The 23,187-nt window shown below is 52.3% G+C and overlaps 1 protein-coding gene across 5 annotated transcripts in view; it reads right to left on the bottom strand.

The window, feature by feature from the left end:
• DNAL4 (dynein axonemal light chain 4) overlaps positions 1-16,351 on the bottom strand; it is a 28,956-nt gene extending 12,605 nt beyond the window's left edge. Inside the window, exons 1-5 of one of the 5 annotated variants that reach the window (XM_019943496.3) lie at positions 16,255-16,351; positions 8,540-8,747; positions 6,868-6,951; positions 5,543-5,641; positions 2,451-4,482 (exon numbers count right to left, since the gene is read on the bottom strand). In XM_019943496.3, coding sequence (XP_019799055.1) covers positions 4,312-4,482; positions 5,543-5,641; positions 6,868-6,951; positions 8,540-8,608 — 423 coding nt within the window. In that variant the 5' untranslated portion in view covers positions 8,609-8,747; positions 16,255-16,351 and the 3' untranslated portion in view covers positions 2,451-4,311. The other 4 variants (XM_019943542.2, XM_033866036.2, XM_019943525.3 and 1 more) reach the window with 4 other exon arrangements.
• Positions 16,352-23,187: the final 6,836 nt, after the last annotated feature.

Genomic DNA, 23,187 nt, shown 5'->3' with positions numbered 1-23,187 from the left:
GCCATTCTGAGGCTGGAAGGACAGACACAGACGGAAGGTCTGGTCCCCGCTGTTTGGGTTCCTTGGCCACTGGATGTGTGTGTGTGTGGTCACCCTGCCCCTCACGCTCTGACCCTGCAGGGCACCGGTGCCGACAGGGCCTTGGAGGTAATTACCTACCTGCCCTGCTGAGCCCCACCTTCCACACTCCCAAGTCTCCCAGTAGAAGTGGGGGCCCGAGGGCAGCAGATGGCTCCCCAGACTGGCCCTGACCCCAATCCCCAATCGGCACTTCTAACCTTAAAGCAATTCCACCTCCATGGCCACCATCTCCTTGGCGCCCCACAGTAACCCTGGGAAGGAGGCAGGGCAGAAGCTGGGAACCCTATTTTGCAGGTGAGAAAACTGAGATCTGAGAAGCACAGTGGCTGTCCCAGCTGGCGGGCAGACTCCCGGAGAGGTTTAAGAGCTGGGCTGGGGTGTCCTGTAGGCCTACGGTGAATCTTGGCTGTGAGACCCCGAGCCTGACCTCTCTGGGATGCCTCATCTGTAAAAGGGGGATGCTGGGAGTATCTCCTCACAGGGGGGATGCACGACTTAAATGAGATCGAGTTTGGAGAATGCTTAGTGCAGGGCCTGGCACGCCTGGGGCACCCGACAGTCTGGCAATATTATGAATACAGATCCAGGTCTGCTGCCTCCGCAGCTTGCCCTCTTTCTACCCCACCCGCCCTCTCCCGCCCCATCTTTCTAAGGATTGAAGACAGCAGCTGGCAGTGGGAGGTGGTTGCTTTAAATATGAGATGAGGAGAACAAAAGGAAAATAGAACAGGGTGGTGGCTCACGGCTAAAATTGAACAATTCCCCTCCCAGACTCGGGGGAGGGGCCTGCAGGACACCCTCCGGTTTCTGCTCCCTGTTCCCGAAAGGAGCTAAGCCTTGCTTCACAAGCTCCGTCGGTCCTGCTGCGGGGAGGGGGAGGCGCTGGCCGGGGAGCCCACAAGCTAGGGGACACCCCTGCCTGCCCGTAGGCTCTGTTCTCCGGAGGAGCAGCAAGTAGGCTAGGCGGGATCCTGGAGCTTCTCTGCATCGCTTCCAAGAACATTAAATATTCACCAGAAGATCTCTCCACAGGCCCCCCGCGAGCTTCAAGGGCAGCCCGTCCCCTTGGCAGCGTGCGCGCCGCCTTGGATGCCACGGGCCCCATTACCAAGCCCTTGCTCTTCACCTTCTCCCACCGACTGCCTCGGTGCCCCTGGCCCCCTCCCACCCCCACCCCCGCGGGCCCCGGTGCGGTGACCAGCGTTTCATTCTCCCTGGCCGGTGCGCACTGCTCTCCCAGGCAGAGGGCTGGGGCCTGTGACTCGGCCTCCTGACGTGTCCAGAGAAGGCTGCGATCTCCCCTACGCCTACTCTGGCTGGGCCCGGCAGAGGGGACTGAGGTGTCGGTGGGCGAGTCACCGCTGCCCACGCACAGACGGCTCCGGAGGGGCCGGGGCTGGCGGTGGCTGCAGGGCTGTGGTCGCTGCCACCATTAAGTGAATGCCGGGGGCTGCGGCAGGCCGAGCAGAGGGCAGGTGGAGGCCTGCTGCCGGCGGAAGGAAGCAGCTGGGAGCCCGATGGACGGAGGTGTGGACTGGCCGTGGGGACCCCAGCTGTCCACTGGGCGGGAGGTAAACAGCAGGCCTGTGGACACAGCTTGTGCCCTGACAAGCAGGGCCGCTGAGGCCGGCAGGCCAGGGTCTAGGTCCCGGCTGAAGTCGCTTCCTAACTGGACCTGGGCGAGATACCTCGCCCGCCCAGCCTCAGTTTCTTCATTTGTAAATGGGGACGGTGATCTCCACCTCGGAGGTCTGTTGAGGATACAGGACATCGCGGTCGTAAGGGAGGGAGCCCAGTGCCTGCCAAGTGGGGGACACTCAACAGCTGGAAGCTTCCTTGTCCTCAACCCCAGAAACCCCTCACCGGGCTTCCCTGGTGATGCAGTGGTCGCGAGTCCCTCTGCCGATGCAGGGGACATGGGTTCGTGCCCTGGTCCGGGAAGATCCCACATGACGCGGAGCGCCTGGGCCCGTGAGCCGTGGCCGCTGAGCCTGCGCGTCCGGAGCCTGTGCTCCGCAGCGGGAGAGGCCACAGCAGTGAGAGGCCCGCGTATCGCAAAAAAAAAAAAACCCTCGTCTTCATCCCGTTCCTCCTCCCTCCGCCCTCTTGGGAGCTGCACCCCCAAATCCTCCACTGCCCTCCACATCCATCTCACCAGCTTCCTCAGGCCCCCGTTGTTCTGCACATGCCCCTGCCCCCTCACCCGAGGGTGCCTTCCCCAGGCGTTCCCCCGTCTCATCCCTCCCCTGGAAATGCCACGGCCTAGTTCAATGCCACCTCCTCTGTGACACCTCCCCCAGTGCTCTGGGCAGTGAGAGCTTCTCCCTTCCCCGAACCCCGCATTCCCCTGAACCCCACCCTCCCTCCCCACTAGCAGATTACTTAAAGGCATCCTGCTTTTCTGCTCCTGGGTCTGCCTCCCTCAATGGACTGCCAGCCACTGCCAAGGCCAGTGTGTTCCGACGCGTTCCGCATCGTCACGACCCTCTCCTGTTGCAGCCCCTGTCAGCAAATGCTTGTTGAATCACTGGCCACGAGCGGGGAGGGGCCTGGGAGGAAGGTCAGGGTGACCACGGCTGGCACAGGTCTCAGGGAGCAGAGGGAAGGAAAGCCACTGAGGTCAAGAGAAGCAGTGTCTGGGAAACAGCGGCGACGGCCCCGGGTCACCCGGCCCAATCTCGACAGTGGGCGCACGGCCCTCTGCGAGGACGGGCCCGCCGCAGCAGACAGAAGGGGCACCACTGTACTGAGTGCCTGCTGGGGCCGGCACTCAGTACCGTGCCGGCTTGTAAAATCTTGCTGAATTTCCACCCCGTCCTGGGGGAGCTGGGTGTCAGCACCCCATCTCCAGCCGGGAAGAGAGCAGCACGCCCAAGCACACACAGTGTGCACCACAGGGCCAGGTGCAGGCCTGAGACTCCCAGCAACCTCAGGAGCTGGTTCCTTTTATCCCCATTTTATAGACAAAGCCACTGAGGCACAGAGAGGTTAGCAAGAGCAGGGCTGGGCCGGAGCCGGGTCTGTGGACCTCAGAGCCCACATTCCCCACTGCCACCCCGCCGCCTGGGATGCGGGCTGAGCCTGTCTTACTTTTTGGCACCCACGTGTGGCAGATTAAAGGAGAGAACAGCCGCAAAGCCGGCAGTTACTAAACCACAGCTATTCCAGGCCTCGGCACCCCCTCTCCTTGTACTCCCATCTGCACGCCTCGCCAATCTCCCGGCAGCACCCAGCGCGGCACAGGGCTCGGGCCAGCGCAGGTCTGAGGTCAAGGAGCTGCCCCCCGCGCCCCCCAAGTCCCAGAGGGCCAGGACCCGCTCCACAGTTAGATCCAGGTGGTCAGCCTTGGGGCAGTGACCCTGACTTCTCCTTTTCTTCCCCATCGCACTGAGCTCAGGACCCCACCACACACAGCAGCAACCCAGCAAGCACTTGTGAGGCTCTCGGGTGGGCCGACGATGCTCTCCTCCCAGCTCAGCCGCTCGGGTCTCTGGGCAGAGCTTAGCTGACTGACAGGATGCCGTCCAGCAGAGCTGCTGACAGATCCCATTACAACTGGACTCTCAGCCTCAGGAGGCTGTGACCGGGCCAGGGGCCAGGACTGCCAGGTCTGAATGTCCTAGGTGGGCCATCTCAGGAGGCCCCGTGAGTGCAGGGACAGTGGGCTGGGGAGAACAGGCTGCCCCAGCTCTGCCCAGACCCGGCATTTTGGGGTGTGAGACTCAGATTCCGGAGCCAGCCCCTGAGCTGAAGGGGCTTCTCGGGCCTGCAGGGCAGCCCCTCCTCCTCAAGCCATTTCCGCCTCTGTGCGTTTATCCCCACCGTTCCTTGGCCTGGAGCATCTCCTCCCTGGGGAAAATCCCACTCTCCCTTCAAGAACTGGCTTTCAGGGCTCCCCCCCCCGCCGGAGGCTCCCCCTCACTCTCTGGGCTGGGCATGGAACCTCCTTCCACCCAACCACGTCCTGTCCTCTCTTATTACACCACTTTTCACATCCCGCTGAAACAATCGGGTTCAAGTGTTCTGCGATAGACTGTGAGCTCACTGAGGGCAGGGTCTGTGGCTTCTCCATCTTTGCGTCCCCACTCCCGGGGCCTGGCACTCAGTGCTGCTGAATAAACATCTTTGAACTGAACTACATTATGTGAGACCGAAAACGTCTTTATAGTGGCTCAGTCTGGCCACCAAGGGTGTCTCAGTCAGCGTCCACGGGGCCCCATCCAACTGCGCTCAGTCCGCACCCGTGACGGAACGGGGAGGGGCAGGGCCCAGGCGCGCGGGGCCGTGCCTGAGCACAGGGTTTCCGGCAGCCTTGTGGTCCGGCCAGAAGCTTCCCCCGAGTTCCTGGGACCCAGCACAGCCTGAGGATACTGGGCCTGCCTTCACTCCAACCTCGAGAGACTGTAGATCAAGATCAGTTTTTGGTTATTTTAATTGTAAAAACCAAGACATTCATATAAATTAGACCGCTGTGTAAAATAGGATTCGCCCTTCTACTAAAACCCTTCTCCCCACACTCAAAAAGAATATAGAAAAGCCAGCAGAGATAAGAAGTACAAATCAGCATGCGGTCCCTGATGAGAAGTGGCAGGCCAGGTTTCCCTGCTGAAACGGGCCTCACGGCGAGGGCACTCCTGGCCCAGGCGTCTCACCGGAGGTCAGTGACACTTCGAGAAACTGCGCAGTCGCAGCTCCCACACCCTCAGCCACTGGTTACCAACTGCATGGGTGAGGCGGGGTAACAGGTTCACGCAGCCTGGCGGCTGGGGAGCGGGGAGGGGACGGAGGGCGACAGGCTGCTTGGTCCTCACGTCAAAGCCCGGGGCTGTGGAGCTGTCGGCCCAACGAGATGCAGTGCCTTGTTCAGCCCGGGGTCAGGCTGGGAAAGGGGCTTCTGGGGTGGGGTGGGGGTCACCACTTCTCCGGAGGACAAGGAGAGACGCCAGCGACCCCTGAGGACAGACTCCCTCTCGAGGCCGTCTGCATACGGCCCGTAAAGACGAGGACAGCGGACACCTGCCTGCAGTGCTGCGGGTGGGAGCGAGGGGCTCCCGGGCTGTGAGGGGTGAGCAGCCAGCCGGAAAGGCGGGGCTCGCATGTCCCTGTGAGAGCAATTCCACCTCCCCCGCTCCTTCTACCCTGTCGCATCTCCCCACCCCTCCCCTGCCGCCCCCTCACGCCCTGGGACTCAGCGTGAGATGGCTGCGAGCCCGAGCCCGGGGCAGAGATGTCAACGAATTCACACACTGGGCGCGGCTCAGGAAACGGTACCCAGGACAACAGAAGAGAGCTCGCTTTCCTTTGGAAAGTCAGGAGCTGCCTGGGGCTGCTCCCCATCCCAGAGGAACAGCAGGAAAAGGCCTGCGGGGGACGGGGGCAGGGGTGGGGGACAGTGTCAGGAGCACTTCCAGACACACACAGCCAGGGTCCCCCCGAAGTACAGGTACAGGAGGTTCTTCACCTCATGTGTGATCTCAAAGCCGAAGCCTTCGCCGATCACCACGTGCCAGGAGGAGCCGAACTTCTTGTCCATCGTCTCTTTGATCATCTTGGCGGCGCTCTGGAACCAAGAGGATGCTCATCAGAGAGGGAGGTTTTGGGGAGAGAGTGGGCATGAGTCAGCGCCTCTCTGGAAAGCACAAGTCTTGGCAAGAAGAAAGGCCTGTTGCCTGATATCGCTGTTCTGCTTACGGAACCTTCGGACAGGGTTTCCGCACGGGGACCCTCCTGCCAGGGGCTGTCGTTACACAGGGACAGGAAACCAGACACTACCTCATCAGTCAGAAGACACTGGTGAGGCGGTAGAGCGGGCCTCGGGCCTGACACAGGGCCCCGGGCTGGAGCTCTGGCTCTGCCCTTAGTGCCCGCGTCCAGTGCCAGGGCCACAAGGCTGTTCTCAGCACTCAGTGAACAAGCGCCCGGAGAGCACGCCGCAGACTGCACGGACTACCATCGTCACCACGAGGTGTCAGGCTTCCCCTCAGGGAACAGAAAGGCTTTTCCCCGACGGGCCTGGTGGGCTCTGGGACAGAAGCTGGCCTGGCTCCCTCCTTCCCGCACTCACTCTTTCGAGAAGAGGCCTGGGGGTGGGGCGGAGGCCCGGCCTTTGCGGGGTGAGCCCCGTGCTTAGGCACCTGCTGAGCACTGGCAGCACCCTCACCCCTGGCCATAGACTAGGCCACTGGGTGATAAGAAATGGCCTGTGCAAGGTTCAAGAGCTAGGAGGGGCTGGAGATGGGATGTGCACGTGGGCCTCCCTGGCCCAAAGCCTGGGTTCTCACTAGCCAGGGTCGGCCTCATCGCTCAAGCTGCCATGACACCGACTTCCTTCTTGCTCGCCACCAGGTTGATGAGTGGCATCCCTGTGCCGACGCTGATTGTCGCTGTCGCCAGCAGCTAGCGCGGCCCTGGCACAGGGACGCGTCTACCATCTTTCTTGCATGGATGAATGGATGCATGAATGAGCACCTGGGTGGGCCTCTGTTCTCCGCAGGGACGGAGCCAAGGGGAAAGGTGCCCTATTCAGCAGCCCGCCTGAGACGGGGAACGCGGGCAGGGGCGTCACGGAAAGCCCTCTGGCTCTTCTCCCTCTAGGGCTGGTCGTGAGCATCGGATCAGTACCGGAGACAGCACCGGTCTCTCCCCTCACCGGCCTTCCCCACGGTGCGAATGCTTCCAAGGAAGGCTCTAGCCTGGTCCCAGCAGGACTCTCTGGGGCTCGCTGTGGGGACTGGGGCCACAGGGGTCACCAAAGACACGAGGGGCCACCTGCACTGATGGCAATACCTCGTTGTTGTTGGAGAATTTCTCACAGGCCGTGACACACAGCTCCATGGTCTCCACTCGCATCTCCTCTGGCATGTCCGAGTGCTGGAGACAAGGCAGGGGACAAACAGAGAGAGCCTCAGCCTGTGACCTGCCTCCTGGGCTGGCCTCCGTCCCAAGCGTAAGGCACGGACACCGGGGAGCTGCCCCGGCACAGCCCCGGGCACAGCCCAGAGAGATGACCCATCTCCTGACGGAATCATGCTAAGCCTCGCGGGCTCTTAGGCCCCGGGCCCCTGTGCGACCAGCGTGTTACAGCGACAGGCATGGGCTGAAGGCTGGCCCAGGCGGGAGCCTGCCGGCCACGGGAACGGTTTACCAGTAGCCTCAGAGCACAGCTGACGCGCCCAGAAGCCTGAAGAGACGGTGCGGCCCCTCTGGGCGCTCCTTCTCGGGCCGCTTTGCTGATGTGTCTCCTCTTCTGGGCTTCGTCTCCACCCAGCTACCTGCTCTCTAGGGACCCCCCCCCGCTCCACGGATTCATGCATCTTCTATGCGGGGAGGGCTCCCACATGTTCATCCTTGGCTTTAACTTCTTTTTTGGGCTCCGGATTCCTATGTCCAACTGCCTACTTGACCACCTCAGATGTCTGAAAGATAACTCTTGATTTTCCCACAAACCTATTCCTCCGTCTTCCCTCTCTTGGTAATCAACACAGTTTTCTCTCCCAGGCTCAGGACGAAATAAACCCTAGCAGCCACCCTTGGCCTGCTCTCCCCCGTACCCAGCATGCAATGCGCCAGTGAATTCTCTTGCTCTAACTTCAAGATCTGTCCAGAATCCTACCATGTCTTGCCACCTCTATCTACTCTGTGACCTGGACCCGGCCACCCACATCTCTCTGGGCCTCTGCAATAGCACCCTGACTGGTCTCCCCACTTCCACCCTGATTCCCTAAAATCCATTCTCCTTCCAACAGCTAGAGTGATCTTTTAGAAATACTAAACGTAAAACGGATCACAGCACTCCCACTCCTCTGCTTAAAGCTCTTTACTGTTCCCTTTTGAACTCAGGATAGAATCCACGTTTCTCACCGTGGCCCCCAGGTCTCTGGGGCCTGGCCCTGCTGTCACGCTGACACTCACGTCCTGCCACCCCCTCAGCACCTGTTCCAGCCACACTGGCCTTCTTGCTGTTCCTCCCAAACGCTGGGCTTACTCAGGCTTTCTGTGCCTGCTGCCTCCCCTGCTTGGGGAGTGTTCTCCCCCAGACTTTCACAAGGCTTGCTCCCTAATTTCATTCAGGTCTCTGATCAGAGAAACCTTTCTAGAAGACATCCTCTATTCTCCAGCCCCTTATACCTGCTTTATTCTTCTTCATAGCACTCATTACCTGAAATTATGTTCTTTAAACCTTTCGTTCATGTGGGCCAGGCCTTTGTCTTGTTCACTCCTACATCCATAGTGCCTAGAACAGTGCCCGATATATAGCAGGTGGCCTAAATAAATAATTGTCGAGTGAATGAATGAATGAAAGGATGAATCACTGTTGACCCCTCGGTCTCTAGATCTGGCCAACAGAGCCCTTCTTAACTTCCTCCCACTGCTGTTCTGCAGGGGACAAGCTCCCCCTGCCTCTCTCTAAGGCTCTGTGGGGCCTGCTGGCTACCTGGCTCCCTCCTCCAGGGCTTACCCTGACCAGAGGAAAGGTCTGCAGTCGTTTATAATCAGCCTCATCTTTCTTCCCTTCTGTTTCTCCCATGATCCTTCCTCTGTGACCAGGAGGAGAGAGTGGGGCTTTCAGGAGGTGCTGGGACTGGTAATTAAGACACACCCAGGAGATTCAGGAAGCAGGCCCAGCCAGCTTGGTGGGAGCAGAAAATGTCTTTCCCCAAGGGGTGCTGCAGAAAACAGGAAAAACCAGGAGAAACGAGTTGGCTTAAAAACCACACATCGCAAATTAGAAATGTCTCAGTAACAATCTGACACCTCCCCATCTCAACTCCTCTGCATCCTTTCCAAATGGCCAGCAAGTCTGCAGACGGGAGGATGAGTCAACACGAGATGCTGGGACCCAGCTAAGAACACGTCGGTACGAGGCTGCAAGCCCACACTGTCATTACCAAGACAAATACTGACTGCGGGCCAGGCTGAGGGTGGAGCCTTGAGCTCGCAATTAAGGAACGTAGCTTCTCTGCATGCCCACTATGTACGCAGTCCTTGCTCCCCAGCAGACATGGTTAGGAAGTGAGATGTCAGGTCACGTTCAACAGCCCTGGGCTTATGGGCAAACAAGTGCCTCCTTCCGCAGGTCCCTGCTCTGTGGGAGGAAGGGGACCAGCAATGCTCTGTGCCCTCCCTGGCACACCTGGCAGCCCAGCTCTTCTCATCCACTCCCTCAGGCCACCCGTCTGGCCGGCCCAGGAGTTGGGAGGCTGAGGCATTAGTACCGGTGCTACCGCACACTAGCTACATGGCCTGGACCTCAGATTCCTCATCAGTAACATGAAGGTAGTCCAATCTATCTCATGGGGCTGTTATGAGAATCAAATGAGACAATGTACGCCAGGCACATGGTAGGCATTCAGTAAATTGTGCTTCCCTCCCTCTGGCTCCTGGGGGGAGCATACAAGGATATGACTGAAAAGTTATAAAGCTAATACACATGTATAGATTTTTTTTTTTCTTTCCAAATCTAGTTATGGAAAAACAGATGGGGCTTTTTCTAAAGAGATGGGCCTGGATCCTATAAGACTGGAAGCAGTGCTGCAAATTCTGGTGTTTCTCTTTATCCTATAATTCAAAGAACTTTTAATCTCAGAAGTACTACTAACACAAATAAATACACACTGCCATGTCGTTAAGCCCTTTGTGACCATCCTTATTGGCCAAATACAGCCAAATAATGTTATTCCAGCACTTCTCACATTTCCAAATACATCTGCTTTCAGTGCACGACCACCGAACCCTGAAGATGCCTAGCGTAGTAACTAACGGGCAACTAACGGGCAGGTAACGACGAGCGACGTCTCTTGGCTTTCCTTTGGGCCAGACACTGTTCTAAGCGCTCCACGTGTGTTTACTCAGCCCCATGCCACCAACGACCCCACCAGTTAGGGCCTGCATGAATGGAGGGTCGCTCAGCTACTGAGCGGCAAAGCTGGGGTTTGATCTGGGCACGGTCACCCTAACCCCTCCTCACAAGGCCTCTGCATGGCAACGACACACAGCGGGCGCCCGCACGCCTGACCTCTAGGGCGTGACCACTAGCACGGCTCCTGTGAGCCCAGCGGTGAGAGGAAGGTTTGATCTTCCCTTTCGGTGTCTGCTGTTCCGATGCTAACTTGACCCTTGTTTGGCCAAGCCTTGAGCTTTCTGTGCACTTTTTCTGGGCTGTGCTCTCGAGCTTATCCCACTCTCTGATGCTGCAGAAGTCCTCAGCGCCACTCCATGTGCTCGGCTCCCTCGAGCGAGGCTGGAAGCCTGGCACCGACCCCACGCCCCACAGCATGGGTATGTTCTGATTTCCCAGCGGACAGACAGCCCCTGTTACCTCATCGTTCTGGGCATTTGTACCATTCAGATATTAGCAGTTTCTGTTTGTCTCTATATATAAGCCTGCAAATTACCAAGTACAATCTCATTGTGCTCTCTGCTGAAGTGTCTTACTTCACAAAAGCCAGTGAATCATTTCGTCCTTTCTCGTTAATGTTAGGGTCCCATTGCGCCCTGTCCCCTTAGCTGTCTTCGGTAAAGGCCACTTTATTGCCTCCTCTTCCACATCACCAAGGGGTGACAGAAGGTGCGGGGCCACACTGATGATAAAAGAATAAGGGCTTTAAGCTTCCATTGCCTCCTGAGGTTTTCAAGCGGGAACAACTTACAATGCTGAAGCAGCTGCTTAGGGCCCTTCCACCTGAATATTTCAACTCAATCCAATTCATCCTCTGGGCTAAAAAGCGCTAGTGTGGAGGGGAGCTCGGTGGCAACTGTGCATACGTGTGCCCTCGGGGAGGTCAGGGTCTGTGACCGCTGCTTGGACTCTGCTTCAACACATAGAATCCTGATGAAACAAGACTTCAGAGGTATTACCAAAGCCCCTTCTTCAGGAATAAAGTGGAAAAGCCACTGGGACAGTTTTTTTTTAGAGGGGACATCACCTTGTAGAGAAGAGAAAGTACAGGATCACGAGGCGGAATATTAAGGCTGGAATACTAGCTCTGTAACTGAAATCAATTCTGCCCTCTTCCTTGCTCTGCAGCCTTGGGCAAGTAATTTAACCTCCTGGGTCTTGGTTTCCTCCGTGAAATGGGATAATCCCACCTTCTCATTCTCAGAGAGCTGTCGAGAGCACCAAGCAGATGCACGTGAGCGTTCTGAAATCGCGGAGCTCCCCGCGCTCAGCATCACGCCGCCCCTACAGCCACCATGTTAGCAGCCAGCACTTCGTCAATCTCATTCAACCGCATTTATTCAGGACCACGACTGCAAATACTTTTCCTACCCACTGCACGTACTCCTGGGGATCCAAAAGGAATGAGACTCACAGAATGAAAAGGAACAGTTATAGATTATGTGTTTCCAAATCCAGAGAGGTAGGAGAATTTTTTATGATGCTGTATCATTATAGTACAGCTACAGTCATTCAGCCACGATTTTAAAACCCTGCCGATAGAATGCTACCGAAAATAGCAGAACTAGAGGTTTTAATAACCTTATAAATCTTCCATGCAAATGAGTGTGTGCCTGACAGGATCAGGCCAGGAAGAAGTTGCGTCAGGTCTAAAAGAGAGCCCTTTAATAATGGAAGCGTGCCCCTGGCCAGGGCACTTGAATCTCCTGGGTACCAGGGCTTGACCGTCCCGGGGCCTGTCCTGGCGCACAGAGCCAGTGGCAGCCTTGCTCCCTCTCTGCCCTTTAGTCCCCTCCTTACCCAAGGGCCCCTCTGGAGCTTTACACAGCCTCGCCCATGTCTGCTGCGAGGCTTCTCCTAGGCAACAGGAGGCAGAGGCAGGGCTCTCCATCTTATCCTCCTGTCAAAGCCTGTGCCCCTTGTTCTTCTGTGGCAATGACCTCAGTCACTATTTATTATTTTGCTTTTGAAGTGTTTGGGAGGAATCCTTAAGAGGGTTAGGGGATGTGGGGAGGAGGAAGGAAAAATGAATGAATTCTGGGAAATAAGGTCAAAAGTGTCAGCCAGCACCCCGACCCCCCACCCCAAGCCACTCAGCGCCTGGAACACGCTTGGCTCGTGGACCACGGCTCGCCACCCCTTTACCACCTTCCAGCATCCGAGAGGTGGGAGGACACGCTTGGCGCACGGCATCGTGCTCCACAGGCAGGCCTGACTTCACACCTCGGTCTGTCTCGGGTAAGTGTTTACATCTCTAGGCCTTGGTTTTCTCATCTGGAAACTGGGCCTAAGAATAGACTCTGCCTCACAGTGAATGTCAGCTCTTGCTACTGGTGTGGAAGGAAGGGGAAGTGCAATGCCCTTGTTCATATCCCAGCCAACTAAACAGCTAAATGCTAGGCCAAGCAAACCGACACTCACCGAGTCCCCCCGGTGCTGTTAGTACTGAAGGAGGAGGGACTCACAAGGAAATCTGGTAAACACAGTTGGGCCGGGGGCTGTAGTGTGGTGACACTGCGCTTTCACACTTACTGCCTCATTTCAGCCCGTAACAACCTGTGAGGGCAGCACCCGCTCCCAGTTCTCAGACAAGACACTGGGGCTCAGAGAGGTTTGCGGGCTGGCCTGTGGGCACACAGCCAGCCATGACAGAGCCAGGAGCGGAGCCCACGTCTCTTCTTCTGACGCTACCTTCTGTGCTTGCTTTCTTGTCACAAGCAAGTAGGAAACAAGACAGTAACACAAACAATGTCAATCCTCGGCAGCCACTGGTCCAGCCCCCTGTCCAGGCAGGCCTCCGACTTCCAGCCGTATCGGGGCTACACACACACTCGGCACCTTGGCTATCCTCCTGCCTTTCCCTGACACGTCCGCCCTCTGCCTTCTGGCAAACAAAGGGCAAAGCTCGTAAGGTGAGGAGAAAGGAACCTAAGGACTTGAGAGCGTTCGTCTAAGATGTCAGTGGTGACGTCAGGAAACAACACGGAAGATGTGGATTCCACAATCAGTTTAAAATGCACCTGGGACTTCCCTGGTGGCGCACTGGTTAAGAATCTGCCTGCCAGTGCAGGGGACACGGGTTGGATCCCTGGTCCGGGAAGACCCCACATGCCGAGGAGCAACTAAGCCTGCGCGCCACAACTACTGAAGCCCGTGCACCACAACTACTGAAGCCCGCGCGCCTAGAGCCCGTGCTCCGCAACAAGAGAAGCCACCGCAATGAGAAGCCCGTGCACCGCCAGAAAGAGTAGCCCCCGCTTGCCACAACTAGAGAAAGCCCGCACACAGCAACAAAGACCCAACGCAGCCAAAAATAAATAAATGAATAAATTTATTTTAAAAAATGCATCATCTACTATAAAAGAAAGTTTTAAGAGTAAGAAAGAGACGATCGCAGGATAAAGAACAGTCCTGCTCAAGAAAAGAGTTACCCTTCATGCACACCAAGCCTTTTTTTTTTCACATCACCCTTCTTTTTTCTCATTTCACTGAGGTCCAGTGAAAACTTCTGATGTGTCTTAAACCAGGGGGAGGGAAGGAAAGAAAGAGGGAGAGAGGAAGAGAGAAAGATGAGGAGGTAGAGATCAAGACGTTTTCTTTACGTATAAGATGGTGCAATAAACAACACTGACTCGTGTGGTACACCCTCACGGACAGACCCAAATCCAAACATTTTTGTCAGGATACAAAGTACAACAAAAAGCCATAACTATCACAGACATCAGCTCCACAGGAGAACAGATGCTTACTACAGACAGCAGATTCCACAGTCTCCCACCCCCCACTTTCCCACCTACCCCCTCCTTTCCCACTCAAGAGAACAGATTTGAACGTAAGGGACTGAGAATGACGTTATCACAGAAATGAGTTGGAGTTAGCCCTGATTTACTTTTTTTAAAAAATCAGTCACAATCGCTAACTATTGGTGACATCTCACAACCAGTCACGACTCAGCAGTGCTTCGTGAGTCCAGACAATCACCTGGGGCTGAACGACTCGCTCTGTTCTCCTGAGCACCGAGAGCACCAAGTCCAATGTCTGACCATGGCAGAAGCCCAACAAATATCTAAACTGTAATTAAATTATATTTCATTTGCCCCCTGGGAAGGGAGAGGACCTATCAAATCCATTCAATAACACTTATTAAGCACTGACCCTGAACAAGACAACAGGACGGGTGTTCATTTACTCCCCCTAAGAACTCTGTCAGATGGGCACTATTATCCCTACTTCTCTGATGAACACTCAGGCTGAGAAAAGCAAAGTGACTTTCCACCCGGCTAATAAACGGAGGAGCTAGGATTCAATCAGCTATATATGACTTCAGGATTAAGCTTTTCCAACTACTCTGCTATAAACAAGAGACAGTCTCTGCTTTCAAGGAGGATACAATCCAATATGACAGACCCACACACATACACAAGGAATTAACTACGGTTCATGGCAGAGAGCAGTAAGCGCCACAAGCCGGGTGCAAAGATAGAGGAAATAGGAGAATTCTGGAGGCGGCAGAGGACAGCAAGAAAAGCTTGGTGGTAGGGGCAGCATCTGAGTCAGACCTTAAAAGGTGAGTGGGAATCCTGATGGGTGGGCGAGGTGAGCAAAGACCTTCCAGGCAGAGAGATGAACACACACAGTGATGTCAAAGCAGAAAGCTCAAAGCGTTTTCTGGGAAAGTCCAACAGTCCAATTTGGCCTGAGGACAGAACTTGGCAAGGGAGAAAAGAGAAAGTAGGCTGGGAAGAAAGACTGGGGTCAGGTTGTGGATATACAGCAGGGCCCTAAGACCCAGGCTTAAGAAGTATGGATACTGGGGTCAGGTTGTGGATATATAGCAGGGCCCCAAGACCCAGGCTTAAGAAGTATGGATATTTTTAGTGGAGAAAGAGAAGCCCTTTGGAAGTGTCTTGGGGGCTGGTGACATGGTTGTGTTTTGGGGCAATTATTCTGGTGGGCTGGGTTAACAGGAGGAGAGACTGGAGGTAGGAACACCAGTTAGGAAGCTACAGCAATGGCCCGGGTGACAGGCATTAAAAACTTGAACCAGGACGGTGGCTTTAGGCATAGAGAGAATGTGAGACCCTTGCAGAGGCCCAATCAAAGACTTGACACTGCCTAAGTGGGACGGGCGTGGCAGAGTGATGGAGGATGCCCCAGGAGGATGGTGACGCCACTGAGACAGACAGGGGAAGTCAGGTAGGACAGATGGATAGATAAAGACGCGGGCTGGTCTGATTTTTGAACTGCTGAGTTTAAGCTGTTGGTGAGATACACAAATGGAGGTGTCTCATCAGGAGCAGGGAATCATGGAATAATGGATTATCAGGGCAGGAGGGAAGCCACCAAGGCCAAGCACCACATCAATATATCAATCTCTACTCCAACCCCCACTCCCAAACTCTCCCTAACCACGGAAGCCCAGGAGAAAGATCAGAGCTAGCGATGTGGATTTGTAGGGGAAACGGAGAAATGACAGCTGACCATAAGGGAGCTGGTGACACTTCTCAGACGGGGAAAATGTGCGGAAATAAGAGACAAAGGAAGGAAGTTCATATTATCCTCAGAATCCCCAAAGGAGATGTGCTGCAGGTTCCTAATTCTATATATACTCAGACTGGACTCCAGAGAGATTAGGTAACTTGCTAGGGTCCTGTAATTGGGAATCCAAATTAGGTTTGCCAAGTCCTTTTCACTACACCCGAAACTTCCCAAAAGGACCACATCGTCAGGGAAGCCTACAGTTGGGTCAAAGAATCACATCTTAGAACGTCAGCGTCAAAGAGACCTTAGAGATCATTCAACCTAACTTCCCGTTTACAAATAGGGAAACTGAGGCCAAAAAGGGAAATGACCAGCCTCGAGTCCCAGCACGTCGTCAACTGCCCAAGTCAAGCGGTCTGGGGGGAGGCGATGGCGACCACCGGCCCACCCGCGGGAGGAGGGGGTTACCCTGCGAAAGATAGGGGATCAAGGCGCGAGAAGGAGTTGGGTTAGGGAGGATGGGGGATCGTGAAGCTGGAGGGGACCTCGGGAGGGTAGGGAGGAGCGGCCTGCAGAGTCGCGACGGCGAAACTGTCTCGACAGAGCTCGCAGGTCCCCGAAGTGGTGGTGGAGGGAAATGGGGGTTGGGAGGACCTGGAACTGGGGACCAACAGGCAGGAGGCTGAGGTGGGGCCTCCGCGGTAGGCGAGGCCCCGCCCGCCCCGCAATGTCTCCCGGCCCCGCTTCGGGCCGGCCCTCCCCGCCCGGCTGCCCACCGCTCCCCCGGGCCTCACCTGCTCCCGCGGGGGCCGGAGCCAGGGCCTCAGCGACTGCACCCCCGCCAGGGTTGTCAAGGAGGGAAACAAGAGTGTCTTAGCAACAGCAAGGAAGTCTTGCCCCCTCACCGGACGTTGACGGAAATTTTACTTCTTATTGGTCAATAAAAACGTCAATCAATGTTGAAGGGCCCACAACGTAGAGATTTGTGCGGAAAGGGGCGTGGCTTAGAGGTTGGGGAGGTGGGGCTTCACTTATAGTTGTCTTAAGTGAGCCTGAGGAGCCGGGTACCTTAAGAAGTTCTCATTTTAGAGAAACTTTGAAAAGCAGTATTGCCTGGAGAGTTCCTTTTAGTCATTCGAAATAACAAATGCAATTTGTCTGTGTCGTGACCCTAAGATGCCACTTTATTGGGATCTCAAAAGCCTAATATTAAGTAGCATTACAATGAGTATCGCACCTGATTCTCACCACAATGAGATGTGGTTACGAACACCATTCGAATAGTATTCGTAACCACATCCATCTGAACTAAGGTTCAGAGAGGTTAAGTAGCTTGTAAAAGGAAAAAATCAAGGTTAAGTTCCTGGAGAAGGAACCCAGGGGCTCTTGCACAGCAGCACACCCTCTTATAGTTGCCTAGTCCTAGCCCGTGGGAGACATTGTACCATCTGACCTAAAGATACCATTGTCCAGAGCCTGCCTCTTCTTTCCCTTAGGAGAAATTAATCTGAACATATGAGTACAACTAGGGAGAAGGGAAAGGGGGGAGGGGAGAAGAACCTGCAGATTCAATTATTTGATTGGTGGATCAAAGGGTCAGTGGGGTGTTCCATATTTTAACCATCTACCCTATCATGATGGGTACTTAGGGTGGAACCCCACTTCACATTCATTGGCATTTACTGGGAACTCAGTCCTGGCCAGGTGCTGATGATTCAGAGGGGAGTAAGATGAGGACCTTAGTCCCAGAGAAGGCACAGTCCAGTGTGGGGAAAGTCATGTCAACAAATAGATAGAGAGTAATTCATTCTACCTGTGCTCTGGTAGAGGTGTGGGCAAGGTGCCGGTTCTCTCCAAGGAGGGAGGAACTAACTCTCGGAACAGGTGGTGCTTGAGTTGGCTGAGTCTAAGATGACCAGCGGCTAGGAGGGTCCACACAGTTCACTGGGGAACTGCTGGTGGCTCCATGAGGCCTGGGTAGATGATGAATGTGGTGCAAGTGGGAAGGGGGATGGTGAAGACAGTGGAAGTGAAGATGCAGAGGGAAGTAGGGCTTTGAATGCCAGGTTCAGAGAAGTGAGGTGAGAGTGCGGGAGAGTAGCTGCTGGAGGGTTTTAAGTAGGGCAGAATCACGGGCAGATTTGGGTTATGGAAAGATCACTCGGATGGAGAAGATGGTAGACTGGATTTGGAATGGGTAGGTGAAGGCAGGCCCAGCAGGTTCAGCTTTGAGACTTGGAAGCTTGAGGTGCGCCAGGCCTTTGCCGATTCCCAGCTTGCCTCCCTGGTGTGTTCTGAGGGTCCACGGGACATGTGACTCAGCCTCCAGATTTCCTCAATCCTCTTTGCCAAGTTTCTCCAAGAGATGGAAGGTGGCCTTTGAGGGGGATGAAGCTCTTGCTTCCGCCTCTGATCCAAACTTCTCCCAAAAGGGGTCCATATTTGCTGTCTTCTCTTTCTCACCTCCCATTCATTCTTCAGCCCACTGCAATCTGGCTTCCACTCCCACGACACCACCAAAATTCCCTCTTCCATGGTTACCAGTGACCTCCTGAAGAGTAGAATCCAATAGACCCTTTTAGTCTTTATCTTAGTGGACCCATCCCCCTGCTGGCATAAATCTGTCGACTACACCCATCTACGTGAAATTCTCCACCCCAAAGATAGTGCCTGCAGAACTCTTTACAATGCAGATTCCAAGGCGCCAAAGTATCAGAATAGTGAAGGGCAGTAATCTGTATTTTTCACAAGCACCCCTGGTGCGCACTCACCATTGAGAATTACTGCTCTATCCTAACACCTGGGGCACCTCATTCTCCTGGGTCTCCTCAAAACTCTCTTCCCTTCTGGCTCCTTCTTCCTTTGATCTCTGTGCCCACCTTGACCCTCCTCTTATCAATGGTCTCAAATTCCTTCCTACCCTAGGTCACCGCCTCATCAGGAAGAGTTTCCCTTGGTCATGCTGCGTAGAGTATTTACTGGAATTGAGGGTTGGGTGTGTATTTTGGAAAACCTCTCTGGTGATTCCAAACACTCTTCCAGGGAGTTATGCCACCCCACACACATCTTGTTGAGAATTGCCACCTTAAGGACTGTCCTTTGGGGATCTCATCCACTCCCACGGTTCCATTGTCAATGTCCTTGTAGATTCTGATGGCTCCTGTGTTTCTCTCTCCAGATTAGGCCTCTCACTGGAGCTACAGGCCTAAATATCCAAATGCCCCCTGGCCATCTCCACCAGAATGTCCCACAAACCCTTCAAACTCAGTGTCCCAAAGTGAATCCATCTTCCTCCAACTTGCTCTCTTGCATCCCTGTCTCAGTAAACGGCACCACCACCACCTGCAGTTGCCTACGTCAGAAATCAGGGAATCTTGTCCTTCCCGCTTCCCCTTACCATCACCCACCTCAAATCAGGCACAAGCCTGCTGGTTCTAACTCCTATGTCCTGATTACAGCCCCTTCTGGCCATCTTCATGGCACTCTTCATGTGCACAGCGCCATGATCCCACCTGTATTATTGCCAATAACTTCCTCATAGGACTACCTGACCGCAGTCTTGCCCTTCTCTAATTCACCCTCTATACCACAGTCAATGCGATACTTCTAAAACCCAAATTTCACCACTGCATTCCTCTCCTTAACAACTGCTTCCCTCCCTCCACAGTTCCCCAGCGCCCACCAAGTGACATCCAGATGCCATGACCTGGCCTTCAAGCCTGTGGCATGGCCCGTGGGCACCTCCATCTCCTTGCCTCTCCTTCCCCTGTGTTTATGTTCCAGCCACTCCAGCTCTCATGGCTCTCCACACACTCTACACTGTTCCTCACCTCCCTGCATTTGCTCACACATCCTCTCTGCCCACATTCTTCCTCTGCCCGTCCCTCCTTTTTTGGCTAAAGGAGCCCATACTCTTTTGGTCTTAGCTTGCACACGTTGGGATTCCACCACTTACAACCAGAAAAGTCCTTTGTACTCCCGTCTCATCTGGTGCATGTTCCCGCCACGGCTCTTCTCCACTGTTTTGTACTTGAGTTTAATTCTCCGTCTTCCCCTGTGAGCTCCTTGAGAGCAAGGACTTGGTCTTATTCACGTCTGCATCTCTGTGTTTCACACAGGATCCAGCAGAGAGTAGGGGCTTTGTAAATGTTTCATGAATAACCATATGAATAAATGAATGGGGGGGATAGGATCCTACCCTACTTCTTCAGACTCAGCTCTTGTCGGTCCCCAGGATTCAGCCTACATTCTAGCTACACCTCTTCATGCACTGCTCCTGCAGTTTAGAGTGGTTAATGGTGGACACCCTGGAATCAGTTAGCAACTGCATCAGCTGCAAGTAACAGATATTGGGAGGATAGTGACCTAAAATGACGTAAATTTATTATCTTACAGTTCTGGAGTCAGAAGTCTGAAATGGGTCTCAGCAGGCTAAAATCAAGGTATCCCCAGGCCTGCGTCCCTTCCTGAGGCTCTAAGGAAGGCTATTTCTTTCCCTTTTTCAGTTTCTAAACACTTCCTCTGCCTTCCTCTGACACTGACTCTTCAGCCTCTTTCATATCTAAGGACCCTTGTGATTACCTTGGGCCCAATCAGATAATCCTAGTTAATCTCTTTATCTCATGGTCATCTGATTAACAACATTAATTCCATCCGCAACCTTATTTCCCTTTACCATGTGACAACATATTCACAAGTCCTGGGGATCAGGAAGTAGACATCTTTGGTGGGGGGAGGAGGGCATTATTTTACTTACTATAGTCAGTATGGGTAAAATTTTCACATGTAATTGAAAAGAATGTCTATTCTGTAGTTGCTCTGTTAGGTCAACTTTGTTTATCATTTTGTTCAGATGTTCTGTACTCATGCTGAATTGTTTTTCTTCTGCTAGCCCTATACATTATTGAGATAGGTGTGTTCAAATATCCCACTACAATTACAGACTTGTCAACTTTTCCTTTGTTTCTACCAATTTCTACTTTATATAATTATGCTGTGTTAATACACACATACAAATTTATAATTGTTATATCTTCCTAAGAGACTGACTCTTTATCATCACGAAATGTGTCATTTATCTCTAGCAGTGATTCTTGTCTTAAAGTCTACTTTGAACTAAGTATAGCTACACCAACCTTCTTTGAGTTAGTGTTTGCATGGTATATATTTTTCTACCCTTTTAATTTCAACTTTCCTACAGACTTATTTTAAAGTCCAGTTCGACAATATTAATATTTTCATTGGAATATTTATCTTTTAATATTTAATGTAATTACCCACTGACATTGAATTTAGGTTTAAGTCAATCACCTCACTATTTTCTACTTATCCCTCCCTTTCTGGGTTCCTTTTTTCCCCCTTTCTTGGCCTTCTTTGGATTTTTATTATTCTTTTTCTTTCTCCTGTAGTAACTGGTTAGTTACATATTCTTTTACAGTCTTTAGTGACTACCCTAAGAAAATTCAATATCGATCCTAGACTTGTTCAACTCTAATGTAAAATTAATACTTTTACTACTTCCAGGACCCTGCAAGGACATTAGAATATTTTAATTGCCTTTACCTCTTCCCACTTTTTAATTCTGTTGCTGCCATGAATTTCAAAGTTCACAGACATAATTTTTTTCCAATCAATATTAAGTTAGATTTAGCCACATATTCACCCTTTCCTTTGTTCTTCACTGGAATTTCCATACTTCCTTTCAGGACCTTTTCGCCCTCTCCCTAAAGAATTTCCTTTAGTCTGTCCTTTAAGAGAAGCTCTGTTGGTAACAAAAAACTTTGGTAATAACTATTCTGTTTTTCCTTTGTCTGAAAACATCTTTACGTCCTCCTTATTTCTGAAGGGACTTCAATGGATATAGAGTTCTAGGGTGGCAGTTATGTCCTTTCAGCACTTTGAAGATGTCATTTTATTGTCTTCCTTTTTCCATTCCTTCTATTGAGAAGTTAGCGGTTGTTCTGGTCATCCATCCTTGGAAGGTAATGCATCTTTTCTCTCTGAGACCATTTAAGAATTTTTCTTTGTCTTTGATTTGCAGCTGTTTCACTATCAGAGTCCTAGTTATGGTTTTGTTTGCATTTCTCATTCTTGGAGTTCCCTGAGACTCTTGAATCTCTGGCTTAATGTCTTTCAATGGTTTTTGGAAAATTCTCATTGTCTATTCAAATATTATTTCTGCCCTATTTGCTCTCTCCATTTCTGGGGCTCCTTACATGTTAGATTTTTTCATTATGTCCCATATTAATCTTTTAAAAAATATATCTTTATTGGAGTATAATTGCTTTACAATGTTGTGTTAGTTTCTGATGTAAAACAAGTGACTCAGCTATATGTATACATATATCCCCATATCCCCTCCCTCTTGAGACTCCCTCCCACCCTCCCACCCCTCTAGGTTGTCACAAAGCAGCGAGCTGATCTCCCTGTGCTATGCGGCTGCTTCCCACTAGCCATCCATTTTACATTTGGTAGTGTATACATGTCAATGCTACTCTCTCACTTCGTCTCAGCTTCTCCTTCCCCGCCATGTCCTCAAGTCCATTCTCTACGTCTGCGTCTTTATTCCTGCCCTGCCACTAGGTTCATCGGTACCGTTTTTTTTAGATTCCATATATATGCATTAGCATAAGGTATTTGTTTTTCTCTTTCTGACTTACTTCACTCTGTATGACAGACTCTAGGTCCATCCACCTCATTACAAATAACTCAATTTCATTCCTTTTTATGGCATGTAATATTCCATTGTATATATGTGCCACATCTTCTTTATCTATTCACCTGTTGATGGACACTTAGGTTGTTTCCACGTCCTGGCTATCGTAAATAGTGCTGCAGTGAACATTGTGGTACATGTCTCTTTTCAAATTATGGTTTTCTCAGGGTTTGTGCCCAGTAGTGGGATTGCTGGGTCATATGGTAGTTCTATTTTTAGTTTTTTAAGGAACCTCCATACAGTTCTCCATAGTGGCTGTATCAATTTACATTCCCACCAACAGTGCAGGAGGGTTCCCTTTTCTTCACACCCTCTCCAGCATTTATTTTTTCTAGATTTTTTGATGATGGCCATTCTGATGATGAGAGGTGATACCTCATTGAGGTTTTGATTTGCATTTCTCTAATGATTAGCAATGTTGAGCATCTTTTCATGTGTTTGTTGGCAATCTGTATGTCTTCTTTGGAAAAATGTCTATTTAGGTCTTCCGCCCATTTTTGAATTGGGTTTTTTGTTTTTTGATATTGAGTTGCATGAGCTGCTTGTATATTTTGGAGATTAATCCTTTGTCAGTTGCTTCATTTGCAAATATTTTCTCCCATTCTGAGGGTTGTCTTTTTGTCTTGTTTATGGTTTCCTTTGCTGTGCAAAAGCTTTTAAGTTTCATGAGGTCCCATTTGTTTATTTTTGTTTTTATTTCCATTACTCTAAGAGGTGGGTCAAAAAGGATCTTGCTGTGTGTGATTTATGTCATAGAATGTTCTGCCTATGTTTTCCTCTAAGAGTTTTATAGTGTCTAGCCTTACATTTACTTTTTAAAAAAAGATTTAATTTTACTTATTTTTGGCTGTGTTGAGTCTTTGTTGCTGCACGCGGGCTTTCTGTATTTGCGGAGGGCAGGGGCTACTCTTCGTTGCGGTGAGCGGGCTTCTCCTTGCAGTGGCTTCTCTTTGTTGCAGAGCACGGGCTGTAGGCACGTGGGCTCAGTAGTTGTGGCACACGGGCTTAGTTG

Source organism: Tursiops truncatus, chromosome 11, assembly GCF_011762595.2.
Source record: "Tursiops truncatus isolate mTurTru1 chromosome 11, mTurTru1.mat.Y, whole genome shotgun sequence".
NCBI classification, from domain to species: Eukaryota; Metazoa; Chordata; class Mammalia; order Artiodactyla; family Delphinidae; genus Tursiops; species Tursiops truncatus.
This window is presented reverse-complemented; position numbering and strand designations above follow the sequence as displayed.